This window comes from Lynx rufus, unplaced genomic scaffold (genome assembly GCF_022079265.1).
Source record: "Lynx rufus isolate CCGP_SWC_20201006 ecotype Redwood Valley unplaced genomic scaffold, mLynRuf1.p SCAF_1, whole genome shotgun sequence".
Taxonomy (NCBI): domain Eukaryota; kingdom Metazoa; phylum Chordata; class Mammalia; order Carnivora; family Felidae; genus Lynx; species Lynx rufus.
The window spans coordinates 233759291-233776107 of NW_025814823.1; the positions used below are offsets into that span (position 1 = coordinate 233759291).

General features: G+C 48.2%; 1 protein-coding gene across 1 annotated transcript in view; it reads right to left on the reverse strand.

Annotated features, from left to right (window-relative positions):
• Positions 1 to 1827: 1827 nt before the first annotated feature.
• Positions 1828 to 16817, reverse strand: part of MTRR (5-methyltetrahydrofolate-homocysteine methyltransferase reductase) — a 33385-nt gene continuing 18395 nt past the window's right edge. The window contains exons 10-16 of the mRNA XM_047094144.1: positions 16286 to 16463; positions 12396 to 12438; positions 11661 to 11847; positions 8369 to 8487; positions 6749 to 6841; positions 6481 to 6663; positions 1828 to 3787 (exon numbers count right to left, since the gene is read on the reverse strand). Of these exons, the coding sequence (XP_046950100.1) occupies positions 3643 to 3787; positions 6481 to 6663; positions 6749 to 6841; positions 8369 to 8487; positions 11661 to 11847; positions 12396 to 12438; positions 16286 to 16463 (948 nt within the window). The 3' untranslated portion in view covers positions 1828 to 3642. The remainder of the gene's footprint in view (positions 3788 to 6480; positions 6664 to 6748; positions 6842 to 8368; positions 8488 to 11660; positions 11848 to 12395; positions 12439 to 16285; positions 16464 to 16817) is intronic.

A 16817-nucleotide genomic window follows, 5' to 3' on the forward strand; every position in this document is an offset into this window, starting at 1 on the left:
AGGAAACGCCATCATCTCCAACAGTCTCAAGGCATGCACAGTCAGACCTCCCCTTGTCTCTTCTGTTCCTCACATTTGCGACACTGGCCTACATCAGGGCCCTTGTCCTGTCCCCTCGGCCTGAGGAAATCCACAATGGCTGGCTCCCTGTCTCTCTCAAGTCTTTCCCTTCCCAGTGAGGTTCTACTTGCCGGTACACGAGATCTCCTCCAGACCACTCTCTCCGTAGCCTCCACCTCCTTCTCAGACACGTACAACCGGTACGTCTATTTATTCGTTGCTGTCTCTCCTCAACGTAAGAACGCAAGCTTCCTGGGAACAGAGGCATTTCATCTGTTGTGTTCACTGCTGTAGCCACAGTACTTTGAGCAGTACCTGAAAAAGTATACTTTCAAGTATCTGTGAAGTGGATGAAATTCCCCTCTGGGTACCGTTCTGGTTGTACCCCACGGGTACATTTAGTCCTTCGAAAGAAATCCGCCCCAGATACTCCGTAATCCGTTTTTATTTCCTCCTATGCTATGGATCATTTGCAGGTGTTTAAAATTACGATGTTCTCAGTGGGTTACTTTTTATAGTTCATTTTTAACCCCCTAAGGGTCAGAGAACAATGCCTTATGTTATGCAACCTGTTTTCTCTTCTGGCCTCGTTCATAATCGATTTTAAGTTTCAGGTGTATTTCAAAGCAAGGAGGGTCCCAGTTTGCCGGATGTGGCACATACACCCAGTTTTCTAATTATCAAGCTCAAAGTCTCATGGTTTTTTTCTCAATCTGATTCAGTTTAGAATCCATCAGGACAGACATACAGATGTGCTACACAGAGGGAAGAACCTCCTGGGCCCAGTCGGCTTTCTAGTGAGAAACCCCCATTGCAGAGAGCTACCCCAAGTTCTGGCTTTCACTCATCAGCGTTGTTACTGAAAGTAATGGGTCTGAGAGCGGCTCGTCAGAACAACTGAGGTTAGGAAGCATCTCTTACTGGTAACACCAGTGGTGCTCCAGATAGGACGGAATCTGGACAGAGTAATTCAGAGGGAGTCGCCACCCGCAAAGTTCAGACTATCTAGCAAGGCCCTTGGGTAGTGCCTGAGACTTAGCCCTAAAATAGCCCCGTGTCCCCACTGGGTTGGAGGGCAGCTCACGGCGTCAGGAGGAACAAAATCGTGCCCCTGGCACATCAAAACCGCCTCGAAACTTTTCCTGGAAGACACCGTGGACCATCTAGAGAGAGACCTGGAACCCCACGAAGCTGACGTAACAGGCTGCAGGAGCTGTCGTGTGTCGGATCGCGAACGCGCTTTTAATAAACACGGTACAGGATCTGAGCTGACACCTATCTTCACCATCACTCACTGGAGAGGCTGCGAGGGAGCTGACCGACCGGCTCTAACACCTGACACCCAGCAGCGCCTAACAGGACTAACCTGGAGGCCGTATGCAGACAAGACGGCTCAGGATGGGCTCCAGCGCCACCGGGGTGGCCTGTTGCTTTCTCTTTACAGGGCAGTTGTGGGTCACGGTATAGACAATATTGGCAGGGGAACACGAGCTCTTGTTACCTCTTGTTACAGTTTTCAAAAGTAAAGAACGTGGTGCTTTGCCCTTTTCAACGTTCTCGTCTTAAGTCCTTTTTGGCTGATATATACAAGCACGTGCTTATCATTAAGTCTGTAACTGGATTTGTTTGATAGGCTGTTTTTTTAGATTTGTTTAAATATAAATTTGTTATATATAATTCTAAATCTATAAAATAATAGATTAAATAGATTTGCTATAAAATATATGAAATAAGACTAGAGAATAATATAACAAACAGGCATAAAGCTTTATCAAATCTTAACATTATTTATTTTTCAAAATGACCAGGAACCTGTGGCAGGTAGATTTGTTTTATAAATGCCAATCTCTCGAATAAAAAACCAGTGAACACCAGAGCCTAGAAAAATTAATCATACCCTTCTACGTTTTTTTTCTGTACTGACAAATTTTACAAGAATTTGTCACTGGGAGCTGTCGTAGGCTCTTGAGCGGCTGGAACAGCACACCAGACGGCGGGTGCCTTAGAAACCATTATTTCTCACGGTTCCGGAGGCTAGACATCCACGAGGAGGGTGCCGGTGGGGCCCGACTCTGGAGAGAGCCCTCTTCTGGCCACAGACTGCGGGCTTCGTGTCCCCCCTCCCCAGGCAGGAGCCAGGGGGGGGCTCTGGGGGGCCTCTGTGTCAGGGTACTGATCCCATTCCTGAGGGCTCCACCCTCGTGACCCAAGTGCCTCCTAGAGGCCCCACCTCCTACTATCATCACAATGGAAGTTAACAGGGGAACACATGAATGGGGGTGGGGGGATATAAATATCAGACCACAGCAGGTATTTTTAGAACACAAGGACACTAATTTAAGTAGGTATTTTAAGCCTAGGACACAATTTGAGTGATAGCATGGGGTTAAAATAATGTAGAAAAACTAAAAAATATGCCAAAAGGAGCAGAGGAGACGAACCGGGGGGGGGGGGGGGAAGGGGATGGAGGTGTAGTTTTACTAAAATATGTACTTGCTCACAGCTGTAAACTATGCAAATTTCCCTAAATTCTGGAACTATGATATTAAGAAGCAATTGTGGTAAGTCATATAAAATAGAATTTTAAAATATAGGTCACATTTTTAAAGTCATTTAAAAAAAATCTCTGTAAGCATTATCTTAGTATTTTTTTTATCAGAAATATAGTCTTGGCAATAAATAATCATTTGATAAGGTTATACAGATCTTCCTTAACTTACAGTGAGGTTACAGCCCAACAAATCCATTCTAAGTTGAAAACCTCCTAAGTCGAAAAGCATTTAATCCGCCCAAGCTACCAAACGTCACCGCTCAGCCTGGCCTACCTCACACACGCGCCCGGACGGACGTGAGCCCTGAAGGTGCAGCTTAGTGCCGACCACCTCGATTTACGGAGCGCTGCACCGAAAGAGACAAAACATTTGCGCGGGTACAGACGGCGGCCGGGCCTGGGGACTCCGCCACGTCCCGCAAACCGGAGAGCGAGACATCACTTGTCCCCGACCCGGGGAAAGAGCAAAACTCGAAATGTCAAGTCCACTTTCTACCGGATGCGAGCTGCTCTCACCCACCGTAAGGTCAAAACGTCGGACGTCAGGGACTGTGTCCACAAGTAATCACACACCACACACGGTTCATTTTAATACATGAATATTCTTTACGGTAGAGTTCACGTAAGAATAAATTATTTTCACCTTGTTTATAAAAACTGCCACATTAAGTTCACGAGCTTTAACTATCACCCGCTCGGCTCTAGGGCCCACGCCCTGTCCTGGGAAGCCTCGTCGCGTACAGACAGACGCCCTGTGAACGGACGGAGGGACCTGTGACGTTCCCCAGGACGCAGTGGCCGGCCCGGGAGGTGCCAGTGTAGGGGCTGAAGCGCGGTGTGTTGAGCGGCAGGGGCATTTACGGAAAACCAAACCGGAAGTCTGCTGTAAGGGGAAGTGATCCACTCCCGCCCTACCTCCTCCAAGAAACCTTTTTTAATTTAGTTTTAAAAATTCAAAGTCTCAGTTTCAGTAAAATTGTCTTTTAGTGCTTTCAGCCAAAAAAGCACCACTCTTTTCTTTTCTTTTGATTTTATGACCAAATATCTTGAAGGTACCGTTTTTCTTCTTTTAAAGTAGCCAATGTTTTCATTGCCTCTAGTTTCTCAACTCCAGTCTCTTTGCTTATTATCTCCACAAGGGTATCATTGACATCTTTGGCCATATTCTTTGCATCTCTAGAAAAAGGAATAATAGCGTCAGTGTTTAGGAAACAAGAACTTTCACCGAAGCCTCCGTAATTCACAAATCTAATCCCACGGACTCCACTGTCACCCACCCTGGTCCTCCCTCTGTCTCTCTGGGAAGCGACCCAACAGGTGCCCCAGCCTGTCAGCTGTCAGGCCTTCACCAGTGACCCATCCAAACCTCAGAGCTGATCACTGCCAGCTGGAAACCCTCAAAGGCGCCCCTGCTCCAGGAGCAGCCAAGTCCAAGGTCTCAGGACCCCATAAACCTAGCTCTGCTCATGGCCCTCATCCCCCCACTTCATTCCCCGGGCACACAGAGGAACTTGCATTCCCAAGGGCAACCAGGTTTCCACCTACAAGCCTTCATATGGACATGCACATGCCTGTGCACACGCACGCGCGTGCGCACGCACACACACACACACACACACACACACACACACACACACACACACAATATTAACAGACACATTAACTGTGGGCCTGGCTCTAAGTGCTTCGACGTGTTTTAGCCTATTCACTTATAGGACAGGGTGAGGTGACCCTCCTGTGCCCCTGCAGTCCCCTCCAACCACCTGCTGATGTGGCTTTCCCAGCAGGGAGTAAGCTGTTTGGGGGCCGGGAATGGGCTGCACTTATCACTCCACATCTGAACCGTGCCAGACAGGACGCTGGTGGCACCTGGGTGGCTCAGTCAGTTAAGCGTCTGAGTCTTGATTTTGGCTCAGGTCATGATGTTGCAGCTCGCGGGATCGAGCCTCATGTTGGGTTCTGCGCTGACGGCATGGGTGCTACTTGGGATTCTCTTTCTCTCTCCCTCCCTCCCTATCTGCCCTCCCCCACTCGCTCACGCACCTGCACACATGCGCTCTTAAAAACAAACAAGTTAAAAAAAAACAAAGTGTCAGGCAGGACTCCAAGATGTCGGGAACAGAACCTGTCCTGCCCTTGCGGTAACACTTCTTGAGAAAGGCGTCTCCAGGGGCCACCTCGACTTGGTCGTGCTCTCCCCTCCACCACTGCACCGGAGTTTTCATCCCCACAGCCCTTCCCCATGGCGCCTGTGGCTGCCAGCTGCCACACCTCCTGGTCTCCACTGTCCTCTTGACTGTCAGCAGCACAAGGCTCCCGGCTTGGGACAGTGGTCCCTGGGCTGAGGGACAAGATCACTCCTGCTGAGGGGTTGGTCCGCATGAGGGCACCACGGGGTCTCGTCCTGAGCCCCGACCACAGACCACCATGATGCACATTATCAACTCCACTGCACAGATGGGAAAGTGAGGCACCAGTAATGAGTAAAGAACTATTCCTGAGTTAACATTTTAAGACTCTGGACATGTAAGATATCCCCCAAGTTCTCAATTATCAGTTATCCTTAGACTTGTGCAACTGACTTTGCCTCTAGTAGTTCGAGCTGCATCTAAAACTCCAGCCTATTCCTCATCATTGACAGCTCTACACTCTCCAAAGTGAAGGTCAAATACTTCTCTAAAAGCTAAATGAAAATGTAAACCAACATCATGTCCAGAATCTCTGCCTTTATCAACCAAAAGCAGAGAGTCAAAAATCCATTAATAGGTCACAAAATCAACTCAGCGGTCAAAACCAATTTTTTTAACAATAAGACAGAACAGACGTTATCACAACAGGTCATGAGAAGTCAATAGAAAAAGCTCTGTTTTATAAAACCTGTTTCAATTATATCTATTCCAGATCACCGTACCAGTATTTCTTCTTCGGTATCACAGTTTAAAAACAAAACAAAACAAACAAACAAAAAAACCTGACTTGGTGATTTACAACATGTTTTAAACACCAGGGATGTGGGGGCACCTGGGCGGCTCAGTCGGTTAAGCATCCAACTTCGGCTCAGGTCATGATCTCATGTCTTGTGGGTTCGAGCCTTGCGTCGGGCTCTGTGCTGACAGCTCAGAGCCTGGAGCCTGCTTCGGATTCTGTGTCTCCCTCTCTCTCTGCGCCTCCCTGGCTCACACCCTGTCTTTCTCTCTCAAAAATAAATAAAAACTTAAAAATAAGTAAATAAATGCCAGGGATGTGTTAGAATTAAAAACAACTACTTCTCACTTCAAAAGTCCTTTCTATTTAGCAGTTTTTTTTAATTCCACTGACAAGAAGATAAGTTCCCCAAATTTTTATTTTTTATGGCAATTTTGGGATTTCTATAATAGATCTTGCTTCAAAAAGTAAATAAAACTTAACAAAGAAAATTCCTGGCTTAGGTCAACTTTGACATAAATTATGCCTTGAAAAAAAGGATCTTGAGATTCACATTCTCAGAGTAAAAAACCAGAGTTTTCCTTAGTTAGGTCAGCTGCACACATCACATATTCTTGGATACAACAAAATCAGTCCTGAGACTGCAAGTTCAATGATTAACGTCTTAATACCAAAAAGAACTTCTAGAGGCTAAAACATGTATTCAATACGGCACACGGCATTCTGAAAAGCAAGGATTAATTTTCACTTCTATTTCTCGGATAATGACAACATCTTGGCTGCTAAATGTATGTTAAAATCATTTTAGAACTTGTATTCCTATTCCTGTACTTAGGAATCAAATCAGTCATCCCTACCCACCTAGGTTAACAGTCCCTGGTTCACTTAATAAGTATCATCAACTGTCTTCGCCGACCCGGCCCCTGAGCCTGACGGCCACTCACCCACACACGTAAATGTAGCCGCTCTCCTGAAGAAGGACCCTGGCCACCTGCTTGCTGTGAAGCCACATGTTGTCTTGCACATACTTCACTGGGGCTTCCTCCTCCCCGACAGGAGCATCTCTCGAGAAGGAAACCTTCAAGTGAGTTAGGATCCCACGCTTATAGAAGTGTCGGAGCTCTTCTCTGAAATACGGTATATGAGTTACTTGAAAGTTCATCCTTTCAAGCTGAGAAAGCCTGGAATCAGAATACTAGAATTGTGTCGTACCTGAATAAATAATCCCTTTCCTTATGTCGGCAGCCAAAAAACAACCACATCGCTCCGAAGTGTCCCTCTGGATGTTGTTCTTGGAGTTTCTCTCTACGTGAGAAAGAAAGTGGAGATGTTGGACATAAAGAATATGTAAAACTGGGCTGCCTGGGCAGCTCAGCCGGTTAAGCGTCCGACTTCGGCTCAGGTCATGATCTCACGGTTCATGGATTCGAGCCCCGCATCGGGCTCTGTGCTGACAGCTCAGAGCCCGGAGCCTGTTTTGGATTCTGTGTCTCCCTCTCTCTCTGCCCCTCCCCCATTCACATTTTGTCCCTCAAAAATAAACAAGCATTAAAATATATATATATATATATATATATATATATACATACATATGTAAAACCAAGCTATTAGGTCAGGAAATACCCCCAAGAAACCGAGGCAGGGTTTGCAGTCACTGAGTGACCACTGTGCCATGTTCCCAGGTCCCTCCAGCAGCCGCTACAACAGGCATTACCTGTGGGCTGCAGGCACCTACGAGCATTTCGTGGGGATCTAGGAGGATGACCCAGAACATCACAGTGTGACACCTACGCTGACTTCTACATTCAATATTGATAGCGACTCTGAATAACATTAACTCTCAATTAATGGAATGGAAACGTGGCCCCGGGCTTTAAGCAGGAGAACAATCTGCTGAGAACTGTTTCAGAAATGACACAGCGATGAGACGAGCTGGCCACGTCTGCCCTTCCTCTCTGCTTCCTTGAGGAAAAACCGAAAACAAAGTAAAAACAACAAAAAGACTCTATCCACAGGATAGTACACCGCTATGTGGAGACCAGCACACAAAAAGAATTGTTCATGAGGGGCGCCTGGGTGGCGCAGTCGGTTAAGCGTCCGACTTCAGCCAGGTCACGATCTCGCGGTCCGTGAGTTCGAGCCCCGCGTCGGGCTCTGTGCTGACTGCTCAGAGCCTGGAGCCTGTTTCCGATTCTGTGTCTCCCTCTCTCTCTGCCCCTCGCCCGTTCATGCTCTGTCTCTCTCTGTCCCAAAAATAAATAAACGTTGAAAAAAAAATTAAAAAAAAAAAAAAGAATTGTTCATGATTTCACAGACAGGGAGAGAAGGACAACTTGTTTTACATCAAATAGTTCTATACGGATACGAAGACACATCTATTCAGATCAATCTGCTGAAAATTACTGACGTTTGGGTTTAACTTTGAACCTTTGGTGTAAGCGAATCTCCGTCAGTAGCAGTATTATCTAGTTAAGGGACACATGGGACAGTGTGCACATCATCACAACAGAAAGTGGTGCCTGAAATCTGTCCCCAACTACACGTTATAAACTATGTGCAGCTGGGGGAAAAAAAAGAAAAATAAAGTGCTGCCGTAAAAAGGGAGCTTCTAACACAAAACGAAACCTCTGGGAGACAGCAGATTTACTTTTCCCATGGTGACAAATTACGCTATGCGATCACACATTTGATAATAATTTAAAAAAAAAAAAATTTTACAACCCAAGTCCAATATCCAAAAAAGTCAGTGCGGAAACAAAAAAGGTGCTCTGTTGTATTTCTAGCCAGTATCACAAGGGATACATTTTCTCACTAGTCAAAGAAAGCACACACCTGTGTTGCAGGAAACCAATGAAGGGCGCTATGCCAGTTCCCGGACCCACCATTATGACGGGGGCGGCGGGGTCACTCGGTAAGTGGAAAAAACCGGTCGTTCGAGGAGAGATGGAGATCTGGAATATTAAACCAATGCTCGTGAGTCCGAAAGAAAACCTAGACAAAGGTACGTAAGCAAGATGATCTTTGCTAGAGAAATTAAACAGCAGCATCAGATCTTACTGAAACCGTGAACATTTCCACCACCAAAGAGAAAAACACAAGCCTGTCTTGCAAAGTTTTACTTTCCGTCGAAATCAAAGGTGCTTTAAAAATGACAGGTATATTTTGAAGGTAGAACACTGAACAGATACAATCACATTCTCGTCCTGGGCCCGTGGATAAGATCTGCTTTCTAGTAGCCAACCCATTATATATATCATGGAGAAATGCACGAAAACCTTAAGACAGGATTCTCTGTGTTCGCACACGAAGGGGCAACGAAGATTAACAAGATGGAGTGAAAGTTTCCAGTGCAAATTAGGCAACTGAAGGAAAAAGCAGAGGGTTGCTCCAAAGATGCTAGAGAATTGTGCTGTATTTGTTAATCTGGGGTCAATGTTATCTGTCTGCAAAAGGGGAAGAATAAATAAGCCGAATACGCAGATAAATACAACCTTTTTGTTAAAATTGCAAAAGATGGTTCTTCTAAACTCTGTGCCAGAAATACTTACAAGGAATCAACTTCTAAATATATTTCAGTTCCAGTCTCACTTTGCTCTGCGCAGAAGTTATACCGGGTAATGGGAAACTGCTCTACACATCCATGTGTAATTATAGACGTTTTCTCCTTCGGTGGAAGGAAAATCATACGAGGTTCATCAACGGGATGAACACCGTACTTTTTAAACAAAGAACCAGCAGAGCTGTGAGTGAATGCGTGCTCTCATTCTAGTCATTAACGTTACCTTGGCCTTGACTCATTCACGTATGAATCTCCCTGCCGGTACTCAATAGGACAAGCACTATGGATACAGAAATGAACAAAACAAGATCCCTGTCTCCGAGGACTTACATTTTCGGAACAAGAGACGATAATCAGACATTTGTCCGTAAAATGACTGGTAATAAGACCCGTGAGGCAAAACAAAACAGGATACACCGGGTATGACAGGAGTGTGTTGGTGACAGGGACTGCAAGGCAACCAGCATCGGTCCACTCTCGCTGCAGCAGACCCCACACGGCTCACAACACCTCCACACGTCTTCCTGGCTCTCCTGTAAGGCTACGGGTTGGCTATAGCTCTCTGCACCACAGACCAACTTCACCCACTTCCAAGCCCCAGCAGCGTCCCTGACCCGTGGCGTCCCATCCTCCTATCACAGCCGCACTGGCAGGGAGCTCCCGCCGAGCCAGGCACGCATCCTGTCCGCTCGCGCCTCATGGCGTGATCTGGCCACACACCGTCGGGAGGGGCGGTCCACGCCTCCCAGGGACAGGGGGCGTCTGTCACAGTTGTCCCATCTACCGGCGCGGGGAGGGTGTGGGGTGGGTCACGTGACCCTTAACAGTCTCTACACTTCCTAATAAAACGTGTGCTAAGCAGCACAGTTGAAATCGTATCCTTTTCCCGGTACTTCTAATGCCTCAACACTGAGGAGCCTACAATAAAAGATCTGTTAAAGCGGAGAAAGGAGCAAGAAAAGGGTGGAAGGGAGGAAAGAATGTGTAAAAGGCACCTGTGCTGAGTGGCTGTGATATGTGTGGCGCACACATGTTCAACTTTCTGGAGATCATCTCTTTTCATAGGATCGTACGACATAGTACGGTCCTGTCGGTATTGTAGTATTTCTTTTCAAAACCGGGGTGCCTGGGTGGCCTAGTCAGTTGAGGATCCGACTTTGGCTCAGGTCATGATCTCTCGGCTCATGAGTTGGAGCCCCGCGTCCGGCTCTGTGCTGACAGCTCAGAGCCTGGAGCCTGCTGCATATTCTGTGTCTCCCTCTTTCTCTCTGCTCACGCCCTATCTCTCTCCTTCAAAAATAAACATTTAAAAAAATATTTTTAATTAAAAAAAACAAAAAGAAGAACAGTGTGTTAGGTTAATATTTTGTTGATGCGTGAACCCAGGAGTACAGGGCGCAGGGGAGGAGACGGGGTCTCTCTCTCAGACGCCTCCGTCCAGGCAGCAGCCTGGCAAAATACCGCAGTAAAGGGCAACTTCAAGCAGCAGTTTCCCACAAGCCCTCTCAAGTATACACCGAGCCTTACTACCCCCTCAGGGCACGAACTCTTCCACTGCAATAACTTACAACGACCACATCCGTCCTAAGATAAGGCTACAGATGACAGGTACATTTTTTTTCAATACCACAGAGAAAGACGACTTCGTGATAAAGCCTGAAATGTTTTGTTTAATTTCAACCATCCTCGTGGGCGAGCAGGGACTTTAAACTGTTCCTTTCGCCACAGTCTTGAGTGAGATTCTGCCCATGCTGTATCAAAACACGAAGGATGGGCACTAAGTCCAGATGTAAAAGTGTCCACAGTTCACAAAATCGAGTCACATTTTTCTCCCGTGTGTTTAAAAAGCCATTTTGCCACATTATGCCTTCACATTAACAGCACTAATTCGAATTCTATACCACATCTGTGACAAAAAGGGAAGAAATAGGATGAAACTCTAGTACCCTAGGGGTGCCTGGGTGGCTCAGTCAGGTGGGCGTCTGACTCCAGCTCAGGTCACAATCTCACAATTCATGGGTTCGAGCCCCACGTCGGGCCCTGTGCAGAAAGCGTGGAGCCTGGAGCCTGGTCTGGATTCTGTCTCCCTCTCTCTCTCAAAAGTAAATAAACATTAAAAAAAATTAAAAAAACAAAAAAAAAAACAACCTCTAGTACCCCAAAACTAAAGGCTATAAAATTAATCTCTGAGTGTCGACTGACTCCAAGTTAAGGACTTATCTGGGACACAGGCTCTGGCCTGCACACCTCAACACCAGCCTTCAGTATGGTCCTAGACTCTTCCTGTGCCAACTGGCAGGAAAGGCCTTCTTTTCTACGAACAGGACAAGGAAGGAGAAAAGACTGTATTTTACAAAATTCATACTTTAAATATTTGAGAGAGACATGGAACGCAGGTAATGTTTTCCTGACTTCCCAGGAAAGAGATTTTAAAATTCAAGTATGGCAAAAATTTTTTCCTTGAATAAACTGCACAGTAACGGACGATGCCAGGAAAGACCACGTTGTTTTTTCGAATCAGGTAAACAGCATTTTAAGAACGCCCACACTGCACACTCCCGGTACCTCAGGAGCAGGGGCTGGCCCGCCTTCTGCAGGGGACACCTGCGTGTCTGGACGAAGGATGGACGCAACCACCATGGCCAGCCAGCCTGTGCACACGCCCCTCCGCAGGACCTCCATCGTGGTGGGAGACAAAAACTCCACGACGTTGAAAACGAAATGAAGCTTCCCCGGGTGAGACAGATTTGAGCTGCAGAGACACACAGGTTACTTTTAAACTTTGTATCAGGACCGATCATCCAGGCTACACTCAGCCTTTCTTACTGGACACAGGGAGGTTTCTTTCTGGGCTCTAAGCTGCCTTCTAACTCCTCAGGGAAAAGCGATCTGTTGCTCCTTAAAAGCTCCCCTCCTCCTGCCCCCCATCTCGTGAGATTCCAATTCCCTGTTTGCTTCGAGACTCCGTAAGATCTCTGCAACCTTTCATCTCTTCACTGGCGGCCTCTGCTACCCAGCGAAGGTGGCCTGGCCCAGCACTCCAGGCAGCAGGTGAGGTCCGGGCAACTGTGGCCTCATGTGGGGGAATGTGGTTGCAGCCCAGGGACTAAATGTGGTTGTGCTCCGGCAGGACCAGAGTCCAAAGACGGGTCTCCTTCATTCCCTATCGTGTCCCTGCTATTGTCTTCCACAAATCAGGTTAAACTTCCACCGGGTGAATTTGGAACTAGTAAGGATTTAGAAGTCGGAGATTCACAATATTTTGGGAGAGACATGCTATGTGTTAGTAAATATCAGTACCTTGCACACGAATATGGTCTGGGCTGGAGCTTAGGAAGATGCTCTAGAAAAAAGAAAATGAAAACAAGCAATGAATTCACTGCTACTGAAAAAAAAATTATATGTAAGGGTTTGTCAAAATTCAAGTCTGAGTTTGATGCCTATTTTTTATTTCGAATACCCAAAATAACATGTTTGCATTTAAATCATAACTTTTTTTATTTTTTATTTTTTTATTTTTCAATATATGAAATTTATTGTCAAATTGGTTTCCATACAACACCCAGTGCTCATCCCAAAAGGTGCCCTCCTCAATACCCATCACCTACCCTCCCCTCCCTCCCACCCCCCATCAGCCCTCAGTTTGTTCTCAGTTTTTAAGAGTCTCTTATGCTTTGGCTCTCTCCCACTCTAAATCATATTTTAGAGCATGTGTAAATTCACTGTGACTAAGCAAATTATGACTGAATACTTTTTCCAATTCTTCACATTAAAAACCAGACACGTGGCATTCCTTTAACTGGAAATCAGTGTGTCTTTCTAAGGCTAGCTTCTTAACCCAAAGGATAATAGAAGCATCCATGAAGGGGCTTCAGAATCAAGAAACTCATTAAATTCGCTATGTGTGTGCAGTTTTCTGAGAAGTGTCCAGAGTTTTCATATTTCAAATAAGATCATGACCCCCAAAAGATTAAGGGTGTTAAGGATTATGGGAAATACTGAGGCTTGAAATATTTTTCCTTCTTATATTTATATAGTAAGAAAAAAATAGGAATGTAGTGGTAAAACCTTTAAGCTATCCAGAACCCAGTGCTTTCCAAATACATTGGTGCTCTTTTAAAAGTCGGTCAAAGAGTCGGGGGCAGCTGGGTGGCTCAGTCGATTAAGCAACCAACTCTTGATTTGGGCTCAGGTCATGGCTCATGGTTTGTGAGTCTGAGGCGCGAGCTGGGCCCTGCACTGGCAGCACAGAGCCTGCTTGGGATTCTCTCTCTCTCCCTCTCTCTGTCATTCTCTCTCTCCTCCACACCCACACACCCCCTTCCCTACTCTGCCTTTCTCTCAAAGTAAATAAACTTAAAAAAAAAGTCAAAGATTCACTACTTGAGGGTGGGAGGGAGGGGAGGGTGGGTGATGGGTATTGAGGAGGGCACCTGTTGGGATGAGCACTGGGTGTTGTATGGAAACCAATTTGACAATAAATTTTATAAAAAAAAAAAAAAAAAAGATTCACTACTTGAATACCTAACTGTCCACTAACAAACTCTGAAACTTTTTGTGTTCAATGTTACACGTTTAGTAGTTCTCTAGTAAAAACTGGGAAAGACCTGTTCTAAAATTTAACAAATAACAGAATAAGGCTTAAAAAGGGCTCAACATAATATAAGCTTTAGATACATTCAATTTCTTTAAAGAAGCTGGAAAATAATTTTTTAATGTTTATTTATTTTTGAGAGAGAGACAGAGATAGAGCATGAGCGGGGGAGGGGCAGAGAGAGAGGGAGACACAGAATCCGAAACAGGCTCCGGGCTCTGAGCCGTCAGTACAGAGCCCGACACGGGGCTCGAACTCATGAGCTGTGAGATCATGACCTGAGCCGAAGTCGGACGCTCAACCGACTGAGCCACCCAGGCGCCCCAATAATCTAATTTTTTAAGCCTCAATGCCTTTACTCATTTTTTACATAACTGTGTGATAAATGCTATACAGAAGTTAAAAGACAGCAAATCGGTGAAAAGAACAGAAACCTATTCTCATATGCTGCGGAGCTTTACAAGAGTTCTTACGGTTTGTCTACACACGTTCTGGTTATTCTCCCAACCCCCGTTCTCCCTCCACAGACTCCACTGGGAAGGGGAGGAGCATCCCTTTGAATACGGGGAAGTGGGAGGAGCTGCCTCGCTCAGAAACTTCACCATTTTGAGGACAAGGAAAAGGAGTACTAAGAAAAAGGGAAAAAGGCACCTGGGGGGCTCAGTCAGTTGAACGTCCGACTCTTGATTTCCGCTCAGGTCATGATCTCACGGTTCGTAAAACTGTGCCCCTCATCGGGCTCCACGCTGGGTGTGGAGTCTGCTTGGGATTCTCTCTCTCTCTCTCTCTCTCTCTCTCTCTGCCCTTGCCCTGCTCGCCGCTCATGCACGTGTATTCTCTCTCCCTCAAAACCCTCAAAATAAATGAACTTAAAAAAAGAAGAAGGGAAATAAAGCAGGATCTGACTTATAGAGGAGCACACAGCTAATTCTGCGGGACAACGGGGCACCTTGTGGCCCAACAGTGAGAAGCAGGATATACGTTTTCCTGGAACCAAAGATCATGCAATTCTAAAGGTTTTACTAGTTATCACCACAGGAAAACAGCTAGAAGAGGACAAAACCACAAGCACAGGAAAGTACTACGTGTCTAAGACTCCTGCACACTTCTCCGTCACCATCCCTGGTACACATCTGTGGTCCCCACAGAGGCTGCAGAAAGTCCCTCCCTGACACACAGTTCCTCAGGGAGGTCTTCTCTCTTCTGTTGGAGCAAAGACCCCAAGAGACAGTGTGGATGAAAATCAAGGTAATCCTACATTTGGACATTCTGTGGCTAGTTCACCTAAGCCTCAAGCCCGGAGGCTCCCTGCACGAGGCGGCACGTGCCGGTACGACACGGGGGCCCCTGCCGCCCTGGGAGCGCCCTGAACTGGACGTGCCCAGCGGCGACACCTCTGTGTTCTGCACAGACAGCACCCACCTCCTTAACCTCTGTCACGTACACCTGATGCCTATCAGCTTTGAAAAACCTGGTTTCCTTCGGGAAACTCCTTTTTCAGTAAAATCTGACCAAAAAAACTTTCCAAACCATAGCTGAATGAATAGAAAAGACGCTGAAGGCCAATCCAAAGAAGGAGAATGACCACTGGCTGCAAGGAAGCTCAGACGATTGTGATGATGGCAGAAGGACGAAGTAAGGAAATACACATTGTGGCAGCGGGGTTCTTCCCACTTCCAGGAAGACCCCGACACAGAGGCTCGCTCCCTCCCAGAGACGCGCTCCCACCTGCCACCTGCCAGACAGACGGGAGGGCCCCTGGGGCGCAGGGCCGGGAGCATTCACGGGAGGGCCCTTGGCGCAGGGGTGGGGAGCACTGATGGGAGGGCCCCTGGGGCACAGGGCAGGGGAGCACTCACGGGAGGGCCCCTGGGGCGCAGGGCCAGGAGCACTCACGGGAGGGACCCTGGGGTGCAGGGCCAGGAGCACTCATGGGAGGGCCCTTGGCGCAGGGGTGGGGAGCACTCACGGGAGGGCCCCTGGGATGCAGGGGTGGGGAGCACTCACGGGAGGGCCCCTGGGGTGCAGGGCCGGGAAGCACTCACGGGAGGGCCCCTGAGGCGCAGGGCCGGGAGCACTCACGGGAGGGCCCTTGACGCAGGGGTGGGGAGCACCCATGGGAGGGCCCCTGGGGCGCAGGGCCAGGAGCACTCATGGGAGGGCCCCTGGGGCGCAGGGCCAGGAGCACTCACGGGAGGGCCCTTGGCGCAGGGGTGGGGAGCACTGATGGGAGGGCCTCTGGGGCACAGGGCCGGGGAGCACTCACGGGAGGGCCCTTGGCGCAGGGGTGGGGAGCACTGATGGGAGGGCCCCTGGGGCGCAGGGCCAGGAGCATTCACGGGAGGGCCCCTGGGGCACAGGGCCAGGAGCACTCACGGGAGGGCCCTTGGCGCAGGGCCAGGAACACTCATGGGAGGGCCCCTGGGGCGCAGGGCCAGGAGCATTCACGGGAGGGCCCCTGGGGCGCAGGGCCAGGAGCACTCACGGGAGGGCCCTTGGCGCAGGGGTGGGGAGCACTGATGGGAGGGCCCCTGGGGCACAGGGCCGGGGAGCACTCACGGGAGGCCCCCTGGGGTGCAGGGCCAGGAGCACTCACCGAGCAGGAGCGCCAGCGGAGGCTGGCAGGATGGGAAAGCCAGCAGGAGGTCCAGCAGCCCGGTGTGGGCGTCCCGCACGAAGCGGCCGTAGTCGGCGGCGCCCTGCCTGCTGCACAGCTCGTGCAGCCTGCGCCTGTCTGGGCCGGCCGCGTGTTCCGCCAGGGCTCTCAGCATCGCCTGCGGCCAGAGGAGGAAGCAGGCTGAAAGTACCACGTGGGGCCAGGCTGCGCGAATCTTCCGTCAGTACGTACCCGGGGACGCGCCCGGTCACGCATCTGGGTGTGCGATCAGGAGAGAGAACTTGGCCGGCACCTATGTGCTTTCATTCAGCCTGCTCAAGAAAGTGCCCTCCCACGTTCTACTTTCGGTCACCTTTCCTGTTTCCCAAACCAATGTGATTCAGTCCCAAGTACGACCTCAGATGTCACGTCTGGTGTACTCGAGTAACAGCGATCAGGAGTCTCGTTAACTCCTCATTTTAACTCGAGACAAAATACCTGTTCTTGTCTTAGCCGATGACCACAAGCTAGA